Raw genomic sequence first — 11,866 nt, forward strand, 5'->3', positions numbered from 1 at the left:
ATGACAACGGTGGTGATAACGATGATAATGATGTGACATGACAAAATGTATCAGTGCAAATTATTTATTTACTTGTCAGAAAACAAAAATTCCTTGTTTGTTTGTTTTTCTCCCTGACACAAGACAAATGAACTAAACTCATTAGATGTCTCATATTCCTTGATACGCAAATAGTCTCTGAGAAGATTTGAATTCGAAACCTTTACTTCTAAATAAAGGGCACTAACCCAACCCCATTATGTTTCCAGTTCGAAAACTGATAGGGTCAGCTTTTACCTTCAACCTTCCCAAGTTGATAAAACAAAGTAGCTACGGCAGTTAATAATCTGTACAATTTACGGTATCATTGCCAGTCAAAGATACCATAAACTGTATGTGTGTGTGTGTGTGTAAATAGATATCTGTGTGTGTGTGTGTGTGTATGTGGTGTGTGTGTGTATGTGGTGTGTGTGTGCACGTGTGCTTTGTGTATGTATATATATAAATATGACAGGCTTCTTTCAGTTTCCATCAACTAAATCCACTTACAAGGCTTTTGTTGGCCCAAGGCTATCGTAGAAGACACTAGCCCAAGGTGCCACGCAGTGGGACTGAACCTGGAACCGTGTGGTCGGAAAGCAGACTTCTTACCACACAGCCATGCCTACACCCCCCACCACCACACACACACACATGAATGTACAATATATGTATACCGGATTCATATAATTTAGAGGTATTAAGCGGGTAAGACAAATATGTTCCTATATGGAAATAATTTCAGATTCATCCATAATCAGGTTATTGTGCTAACATATTATAATGTATTATAACATTTTAACAAGTTTGTTCAAGACTTTAACAAGATTACATTCTTAAGTGTAAGCCATTACTTACATGAAACTCCATGTAACGCTAATATAATTATAACTATTAATGTAATTATAACTTAACCATTTTCCTGATATATATTAGTGCTACAAACCATTATATGTATGTGTGTATATATGCACAAATACACACACACACATATTACTATCACCATCACCATCACCATAATCATCATCACCATCATCATTATAATCATCTTCATCATCGACACACTGAAATACTGACATCATCATCATCACCATCACCATCACCATCATAATAATCATCTTCATCAACACATTGACACACCAACATCACCATCACCATCATCATCACCACTATCACCACCACCATCACTTCTATCACCATCATCATCATCATCATCATCATCATCACCACCACCATCATCACCACCATCACCATCACTATCATCATTACCACTACCGCTGCCATCACCATCATCATCAGATAGAATTTGATGAGGCAGATTTTCCTATGCCTTTCCAGTTGCCGACCACCCTCACCTGTTTCCAAGCAAGGTAGTATTTCCCCATGGCCAGATGTGTTTTCCCATAGAAGACTGGTAATGAAGGACACTGCTTGCAGCCAGTAGACCCAGTAAAGTGGTTAGCTGTAGGAAAAGGCTTTCACATTTAGATACCATGCTAACAATGGATGTGGCTCACAACCTGTTGAGGGGTGGGGCAGTTAACTCTGAATAAGAATTGACGTGATGTGTGACAACCCATCCAGCCCATGCTAGAAAAGGGAAGTGAACATATGATAATGATGATGATGACAATGATCGTGATGATGATGATGAAGATGATGATGATGGTGGCGGCGACGGCGGTGGTGTTGGTATTGGTGGTGGTGGTGGTGATGATGATGGTGGTGGTGGTGATGATGGTGGTGGTGGTTGTGGTGGTGGTGGTTGTGGTGGTGGTGGTGGTTGTGGTGGTGGTGTTGGTATTGGTGGTGGTGGTGGTGGTGGTGGTGGTGGTGGTGATGATGGTGGTTGTTGTGGTGGTGGTGGTTGTGGTGGTGGTGGTGGTGTTGGTATTGGTAGTGGTGGTGGTGGTGATGGTGATGACGATGACGATGATGATAATGATGACAATGACAATGATCATGATGATGATGATGACGATGGTGATGATATGACGATGACAACAGAGGTGGTGATGGCAAGCAGTGACAGTGATGAGGATGATGGTGATGATGACGAGGTGGAAGAGAAGAGTAACAAAGATAATGGCGAAGACGATGATGACGTCTCAAAGATGGAGGAAAGTGAATTTAATTTGGTTAAAGAAAAGAAGAAACCAGAAAACATTTTTTCTTTTTCTTTCTCACAAACAGGAAAAGAAATTTGAAGAAAACAAAAATTATTAAACTGAAACGAGAAAAAAATGATATTAAAGATATTTTAATGACCTAAACTGATATTTTCATATCAATGTTTCGATTTTCAATCAAATTTAAAGTCTGAAAATCTGAAATTAAAATTCACTTTGATGTAAACAAAAAAAAATAAAATACTATTAGTATCCATTTCGGATTTTACAGGAAACTTACAAATGGCTACTGTATTTTTATGGTATATGTTCACAATATATTATACATGGGTCTCTTTCTATATGATTTTATTGATGTTATTGATCTCCTTCATACAAAGACACACACTTTAATCTGCCATGCCATGTTAAAACCTCTTAAGGTGAAAGTATTCTTAGGAGGAGGAAAAAAATCTGTTCAGTTTCCTAAAGTTTGTATTTTTAAAATGTAAGAAAGCAGACGTCACTCGGAGATCAAAGACTAGCTACTGAGCTTTATACTTCAATTTCATGCAGGCAACCGTGTCGGTGGCACGTAAAAGCACCATCCGTTCGCGTCCGTTGCCAGCCTCGGCTGGCCCCCGTGCCGGTGACACGTAAAAGCACCATCCGTTCGTGGCCGTTGCCAGCTCTGTCTGACCCCGTGTCCGGTGGCACGTAAAAGCACCATCCGTCCGTGTCCATTGCCAGCCTCGGCTGGCCCCCGTGCCGGTGACACGTAAAAGCACCGTCCGCTCGTGGCCGTTTGCCAGCTCTGTCTGGCAACCGTGTCGGTGGCACGTAAAAGCACCATCCGTTCGCGTCCGTTGCCAGCCTCGGCTGGCCCCGTGCCGGTGACACGTAAAAGCACCATCCGTTCGTGGCCGTTCGCCAGCTCTGTCTGGCACCTGTGCAGGTGGCACGTAAAAAACACCCACTACACTCGCGGAGTGGTTGGCGTTAGGAAGGGCATCCAGCCGTAGAAACACTGCCAGATCTGACTGGGCCTGACGAAGCCTTCCAGCTTCACAGACCCCAGTTGACCCGTCCAACCCATGCTAGCATGGAAAACGGACGCTAAACGATGATGATGATGATGATGATGATATATATATATATCATCATCATCATTTAACATCCCTTCTCCATGCTAGCATGGGTTGGACGGTTCGACTGGGGATCTGGGAAGCCAGAAGGCTGCACCAGGCTTCAGTCTGATCTAGCAGTGTTTCTACAGCTCAATGCCCTTCCTAATGCCAACCACTCTGTGAGTGTAGTAGGTGCATTTTACGTGCCACCGGCACAGGTGCCAGGTGAGGCTGGCAACGGACACGATCGGATTGGTGCTTTTTACGTGCCACCAGCATGGATGCCAGTCAAGGCAGCGCTGGCATCGGCCACGTCCGGATGGTGCTTTTTACGTGCCACTGGCACAGGGATCACAACTGCAATTTCCATTGATATTTGATGTTGGTGTACTTGACTCAATGGATCTCCTCAAGCACAGGGTTGAAACGGTGTTTCTTTACTTGCCACCTGCACAGGAGTCAGTCCTGCGGCCCTGGCAACTGCTGAGTGCCAGTCATAGGATTGGTTCAATTTCGATTCCGATTTATATATATATATATATATATATATATTATATATATATATATAATATATATATATATATATATATATATATATATATGTATATATATAACAGATATATGTTTTTTTATTATCCAAATACAATATATATACACAATCATATATAATATACTTGCATATGTACATATTTGTTTGTTCCTTCTCAAGCCATACCTGGCTCATAGGGCCAGTTTCCTGGTTTCCTTGGCATATAGGTTCCCCACCTGGACGGAACACCAGTCCGTCGCAGGTGAGCTGCAAGATGCAGGAGGAAAGAGAGAGAAAGTTGTAGCGAAAGCGTCTGCAGAAGTTCGCCATTACCTTCTGCTGGTGCCGCGTGGAGCTTAGGTGTTTCGCTCATAAACACACACATCGCCCGGTCTGAGATTCGAACCCACGATTCCTCGACCGCGAGTCCACTGCTCTAACCACTAGGCCATGTGCCTCCACAATGTGTACATATACATACATATAAATTATTATAATTTATTACAGCATACCTATTTGATATATATGCCCTGGATTGGCAAAGTGCTCCTATAATTGACCAAAGTATAGCCAATCATTTTTCAGTCAATCAAAAGAGGTAACACTTACACTGCTATTCAGACACTTTGCTAGCCAGGTTCCTGCATGAAGTGCTGCTGAGGTGATGGCCTCAATTATTATAAATGTGTGTGTGTGTGTGTGTGTGTGTGTGTGTGTGTGTTTAAAGGTAAGACCCAAGGAACAAGGTGTAGGAAGTTAGTAGGCTTCGAACAGTCTGTAGAATGTATAAAAACAACTTTCAGGAACAGCAGTGATTTATTGATGTAGAAAGTTTTTTGTCTGGTTGTGCAGCCATTTATGCACCACGACCCAGCACTTCTTTCATCTATAGCAAATCAACAACCTTGTAAAGGATGTGTAGGATGTGGTTGGTTGGCACTGGTTGGCTGCCTCACATTTCCTTACATGGTTGTAGAAAGGAAAAATAGCAGGAACAAGAATCTCTGAACAAATAACAATAATAATTTATTTTCACCGGAATTAGCATTTCATCTCTGGACATCGGTAGCCTGGACGCCATGTGTGTGTGTGGGGGGAAGCAGCAGAGTCGGTTGAATCACAATTGTGAAGGCATTCTTCAAGTCGTATTCGCCTTCACACGGAGCTTGTCTGGTTGCGTCTAGCTTGGTTGGCGGCAGGAGCAAAAGAGAGAGAATAGCGGTCAAGCCTAGCTGCTGCTGATGACTGAGCATGCGCATAAGGGGCTTCCAGCAGGCCTTCCGGAAGACTAATCTTTGCGCATGCGTGAATGAAAATCCCAAAATGGCATCTGCAACCTGGCGTCACTACAGATGTTTGAGTGATCCAAAGAGGAGACAGTCAAAAGGGGCTGGATCTGAACTGTATGCAGGGTGTTCCAGCAGGTCAAAGCCTAATTTTTCAATGATGTAGGTGGCCATATGTGGGTGTATATAGCTGTGTAACAATAACACTTATTTTGACAATAGACCATGGCATTTAGTGCAAATTGCTGGTTTCAGTTCATCGGCCATCATTTCACTGTAGCCTGTACTTGTGATTGTAGACCCCTTTTCGAGACAATGTTGTAGCATAGGCCTTTTTACAGCCCCAAAAAACAGTTAGCATCACTTTTTCTGCCTAACATTTCTTTTTTGCAGACAATTTGTAATGTTACTATTTGTAAAAGCTTTTAAAAATAGTAAGATTAGTAAGACCATCATAGGGTCATGTAGATTGTAACCATGTTAAAGTAGTAAGCTCTTACTCTCTTTCTCTTTTACTTGTTTCAGTCATTTGACTGCGGCCATGCTGGAGCACCGCCTTTAGTCGATCAAATCGACCCCGGGACTTATTCTTTGTAAGTCCAGTACTTATTCTATCGGTCTCTTTTGCCGAACCGCTAAGTAACGGGGACGTAAACACACCAGCATCGGTTGTCAAGCAATGCAAGGGGGACAAACACAGACACACAAACCCACACACACACACACACATATATATGTATACATATATACGACAGGCTTCTTTCAGTTTCCGTCTACCAAATCCACTCACAAGGCATTGGTCGGCCCGGGGCTATAGCAGAAGACTCTTGCCCAAGATGCCACGCAGTGGGACTGAACCCGGAACCATGTGGTTGGTTAGCAAGCTACTTACCACACAGCAGAAAGCTTATGGGTTAGCTTGCAGAGGTAGAAGGCTTGTAACATAGTGTCTTTTATGTGCAGTAAGTAAGCTTATGGGGTGTAATCTTGTAGTGAAGTACACATAAGGATAAGTAAATATGTGCACGTAGTAAGTTTATGAATGTAGTAAAGTTGTAGAGACTGTAACGACTTGGAGGTAAGAAATTTGAAAGAGGACCCTTTAGTCTTGGTTAAAACATGACAACTTCTCTAGTGCTGGTGCCATGGTTGAAGTACACCCAGTATACATTGTAAAGTGGTTGGTTTTAGGAAGAGTATGCAGCCACAGTAACCGTGACAATATATGACACACACACAAGATGAAAGCATGGAAAAGTGGACATTAAGAAAGTGGACATTAAGAAAGAGGACATTAAGAAAGTGGACATTATGAAAGTGGACATTAAGAAAGTGGAAATTAAGAAAGTGGACATTATGAAAGTGGACATTAAGAAAGTGGAAATTAAGAAAGTGGACATTAAGAAAGTGGACATTCTGAAAGTGCTCATTAAGAAAGTGGACATTAAGAAAGAGGACATTAAGAAAGAAGACATTATGAAAGTGCTCATTAAGAAAGTGGATATTAAGAAAGTGGACATTAAGAAAGAGGACATTATGAAAGTGCTCATTAAGAAAGTGGACATTAAGAAAGTGGACATTAAGAAAGTGGACATTAAGAAAGTGGACATTATGAAAGTGGAAATTAAGAAAGTGGACATTAAGAAAGAGGGCATTAAGAAAGTGGACATTAAGAAAGTGGAAATTAAGGAAGTGGTAATTAAGAAAGTGCTCATAAAGAAAGTGAACATTAAGAAAGTGGACATTAAGAAAGTGGACATTATGAAAGTGGACATTAAGAAAGTGGAAATTAAGAAAGTGGACATTAAGAAAGTGGACATTATGAAAGTGGACATTAAGAAAGTGGAAATTAAGAAAGTGGACATTAAGAAAGTGGACATTCTGAAAGTGCTCATTAAGAAAGTGCACATTAAGAAAGTGGACATTATGAAAGAGGACATTAAGAAAGTGGACATTAAGAAAGTGGACATTAAGAAAGTGGACATTAAGAAAGTGGACATTAAGAAAGTGGACATTATGAAAGAGGACATTATGAAAGTGCTCATTAAGAAAGTGGACATTAAGAAAGTGGACATTAAGAAAGTGGACATTAAGAAAGTGGACATTAAGAAAGTGGAAATTAAGGAAGTGGTAATTAAGAAAGTGCTCATAAAGAAAGTGAACATTAAGAAAGTGGACATTATGAAAGTGGATATTAAGAAAGTGGACATTAATTAAGAAAGTGGACATTAAGAAAGTGGAAATTAAGAAAGTAGACATTAAGAAAGTAGACATTATGAAAGTGGACATTAAGAAAGTGGACATTAAGAAAGAGGACATTAAGTATGAAAAAGTGGACAATGATGATGATGACACTGACAACCAAGATGAAAGAAAATAAAAATATGGTTCTCACAGTGGTTCACGTGGTGGTGGTCCTGCATTATCCTCTTCTGATAATCCAGATACATCTGGTTTCAGTAAAACATGCTGAACTGGAATTAAATACAAGACAACAATCAAAAAAAATATTGACTAAATTTGGATTCTTGAGATGAGGAATCATTATTATTAAATATTATTAAATATTATTAAATATTGGGGCAAGCGAAATCGAAATCGAATTGAACCAGCCAGGATCCCTGGTCTGGTGGTATGTAAAAAGCACTATCCGACTCGTGGCCGATGCCAGCGCCGCCTCGACTGGCTTCCGTGCCGGTGGCACATAAAATACACCAATCCGACCGTGGCCGTTGCCAGTCTCGCCTGGCACCTGTGCAGGTGGCACGTAAAAAGCACCTACTACACTCACGGAGTGGTTGGCGTTAGGAAGGGCATCCAGCTGTAGAAACATTGCCAGATAAGACTGGAGCCTGGTGCAGCCTTCTGGCTTCCCAGATCCCCGGTCGAACCGTCCAACCCATGCTAGCATGGAGAACGGACGTTAAACGATGATGATGATGATGATGATGATGATGTTAGGACCAGTGCCCTGGTCTTGGTTGTTATAGTCACATCATTTAAGAAATCGCATTCCATCATCAGCCTTCCTCAGGTGTCTTTTGTATTCAGTAATAATCTCAGAAGTTGGAACTTAACACTTTATTAAATCTGGTGAAAGTAGATTGTTCTCATTCAATTGTACATACCATATAAGGAGAGCAATCTACCTCATCCCATAGATTTAATAAAGGATTTGGTTCCAAATTTCAACGCTGTTATCAAACACAACAGCTCCTGAAAAAGACTGGAGAGTACAACAGCTAAAACATCATAACTATAGCAACCAAGATGAAGACCCTAGTCTAAATATTTTATTATAGATTAAATATTAACTATTTCGGTGATGCAGATATAAAAAGGGCTTATCTAGATAAGTGAAGATTAGGCCAGTATAGCGATTATTCAAAGAGGCCAGGGAACAGAAGAAAGAAGACATGCACTCAACACAAGAGCTGAAGACACCTCCGAAAGGGAGGGCCCTGCCACATCAAAACGGTTGAGGAGTAGGGGCCGAAACTGGATGTGGTTCCTCCTGATGATGTCTTGAGCTAACTGGATCCTATAAAGGGGCTGTTGTGGTAGCAGACCACAAAACATGGTTGAAATTCCTAAGTCAGCCCTTTTCCACTAGAATTGTAATCAAAGACATCCCAGCAGTATATATCCTGGCTACTTTTCAGACAAAGTGTAGCTAAGACTGGATTATCTTTTATTCATTTATTTTTGCTTTAAGACAATGGAGTGTGATTTGAGGAGGACTTCGTTAATATTTCTGAGCAAACAAGCACATAGAAGTTCCCTTGTTAGCTCAGTAACATAGTGGTTAATACATCAAGCTGTCACCTTGTAATCATTGTGCTATGTATAACAGAAAGTTTTTTAAAAAACCCTAGGAGGTGCAGGATTCCCTTAAGAAGTTACAAAGACTGGCATAGTCATTGCTTGTTGGGGAGAGAGACAAAGACCAAATCACAAAGACTATTTGCTGTAGAGTTAGCAGCCCGGCCACATAAAGAGAAACATTTCTTGCTATGAAAATAGCAACAGATAACAGAAGAGACCTACCAATCTTCAGCAAAATAAACTCTGTCTCAAAGATAGAACCCATCCTAGGCAGGTTGGAAGAGATAGTTGACATCAAGCAACTGATGCCCTTCAAATATAAGAAGTCGCACCTAGGCTGTCTGATGACGATCAGAGGACTCTCATCTCTTGGGAAACCAGTAGGACCAAGAACCATTTCACCAATTTTGCAGAGAAATAAGATGGATAGAGCTGGAATCCATTAGAAAGGATTGTGCAACATGGGAAGACTTGAAAGACACATGCTGCATATGTCGATGGCATTTATATTCTATGGGAAGGAAGGAAGAAAAAAGGTGTTTTTACAAATAGCTTTCTTTTTATTTTTCTATATCTATTGTTTTTACTCACCTCGAGATATTCTCATACTACTTTCATAGTTTGCTACAACCTCTTCGAACATATCACTAAGCACTGCTTGAGAATTTGGTAAGTTCTTCAGCTTCTCTGGAATCCTCTCTAGAATACGCTCAAACCACTCACTTTGGATTGGCACCAATGAACCATCCCAGACTTTTTTCCGTAAACACAAGTAGTTTTCCTAACAGAAAAAAAACCATGATTGATAATATATTTTTTTTCTATAAGTGACAGAAAATGAATAAATATAACAAAGGCCTCGATATACACTACAGACAGTGATGGTATTGGTGGTGGTGATGATGATGATGGTGGTGATGAGCATGAGATGAACAATGAAGATACAGATATGACTGTGCGGTGGCAAAGTTTGCTATGTAATCACAGTTTCTGGTTCAGTGCCACACTATGGCACCTTGAACAAATTATCTCCAACAACAGCCTCAGGCTGGCAGATGCCATCATCATCATCATCAAATCTTGAAGATGGAAACTATGGGAGTCTATCATTTTTATGTATGTGTGAGTGTATGTGTGTGTGTGTTTGTGTTTCCATATATCTTCCCAGTGACACCATTTGTGTAAAATGGTATCATATATATATATATATATATATATATATATATTATATTAAATTAGAGACAAAACCACTATAATGCATAATAGTGGTTTTGTCTCTAATTTAATATAATATAATATTTTACTATAAAATTGGATTCAATCCTAAATCTGATTTTTCCCTGTAAATTTGGATTTATTCCCTAATATTTATTATTAATTTATATATATATATAATATATATATTATATTAAATTAGAGACAAAACCACTATAATGCATAATAGTGGTTTTGTCTCTAATTTAATATAATATAATATTTTACTATAAAATTGGATTCAATCCTAAATCTGATTTTTCCCTGTAAATTTGGATTTATTCCCTAATATTTATATATATATATATATATATTATATATATATATAATCTTTATGATCTTTGCTTGTTTTTCAAGCAATCTTTTATTTCACATCTCCAAAAGTGCAAAGCCAGCAGACCAGCAGACAATATGTTGGCAGCACAAACAACACTGCTCGTAGTTCATGGCTTTTATAGAGCAGAAATGTACTCACACACAAACACACACACACATATATATATGTTACAAACTTCGTTCAGTCACCATCAAATAAAATTCATTGACAAAACTTTGATCAGCAAAGGTCTGTAGAAGACACTTGCCTCAGGGCTGCATAGTGGAACTGAAACCAGAACCATGTGGTTTGGAAGTGAACTTCTTAACCCCAAAAACCATGCCTGTATCTACATATACCCTTTTCTGCACCTACTATATACATAAATAAATAAATAAATATATATATATACATATTTTTATTATGTATGTATGTATGTATGTATATATGTACACACATATATATATATATCATCATCATCATCATCATCATTTAACGTCTGCTTTCCATGCTAGCATGGGTTGGATGGTTCAACTGATGGAGCCCGAAGGCTGCACCAGGCCAGTCAGATCTGGCAGTGTTTCTACAGCTGGATGCCCTTCCTAACGCCAACCACTCCGAAATATATAGGTGTATATATATATATGTGTGTGTGTATATATATGTATATATATATCTATCTATATATATATATATCAAAAAGTTATAAATGCATAAACAATCATACAAACACATTAATTAAATGCACATATTTAAATATATGCTGTCACAAATACATAGACACACATACACACACAAATATATGTTCAGCGCTTCTGACCAATACAGAAATCAATGATGATGATGCTGATGATGATGATAATGATGATGAAGAGAAAGAACGTGAGGATAATGATGATGATGATGATGATGACAATGGTTATTGCTTTTATTTGCCACAAGGGTGACAGATGGAACAAGATTAAAACAACAGCAAAAACAAAAAAAAACATGCAGATTTATGTAGTATTGATTATGAGAAAAAAAATAACAATAACGACAAAATAAAAAATAATAACGAACAAACAGAAAAAAAGAAGTAACGAAAGTAAATAAATATTTCCATTTTCCAAGACTGTATTGTTCAATCCTCAGGAGATACGACAATAAATTCAGGTTCTGTAACAAGAGCAATGCTTTTAAGTCACAAAACCAACAAAATTATGTGAAAAAGAAAAGAAAAAATTCTTCTGAAATATGTCAGTTTATATTCCACTGTCTGAGTATGTACGTGTGTATCCTTATGCGTGTATCCTTGTGTGTGTGTGTGAGTGTGTATGTGTATATGAATTTATTTATAAGTATGTGTAAGTATATGAATATATATATATATTTGTGTGCGTATATATATATATACATATATA

At 38.9% G+C, this 11,866-nt stretch overlaps 1 protein-coding gene across 2 annotated transcripts in view; it reads right to left on the reverse strand.

Moving 5' to 3' along the window:
* The window catches only part of LOC115217286 (dynein heavy chain 12, axonemal-like), a 432,620-nt gene that overhangs the window by 405,945 nt on the left and 14,809 nt on the right, over positions 1–11,866 (reverse strand). For both annotated transcript variants that reach the window (XM_029786929.2, XM_036507253.1), the window contains 2 exons: positions 9,485–9,674; positions 7,464–7,542 (listed from right to left, as the gene is read on the reverse strand). In XM_029786929.2, the coding sequence (XP_029642789.1) occupies positions 7,464–7,542; positions 9,485–9,674 (269 nt within the window). The remainder of the gene's footprint in view (positions 1–7,463; positions 7,543–9,484; positions 9,675–11,866) is intronic.

This window comes from Octopus sinensis, linkage group LG11, assembly GCF_006345805.1.
Source record: "Octopus sinensis linkage group LG11, ASM634580v1, whole genome shotgun sequence".
Lineage (NCBI taxonomy): Eukaryota > Metazoa > Mollusca > Cephalopoda > Octopoda > Octopodidae > Octopus > Octopus sinensis.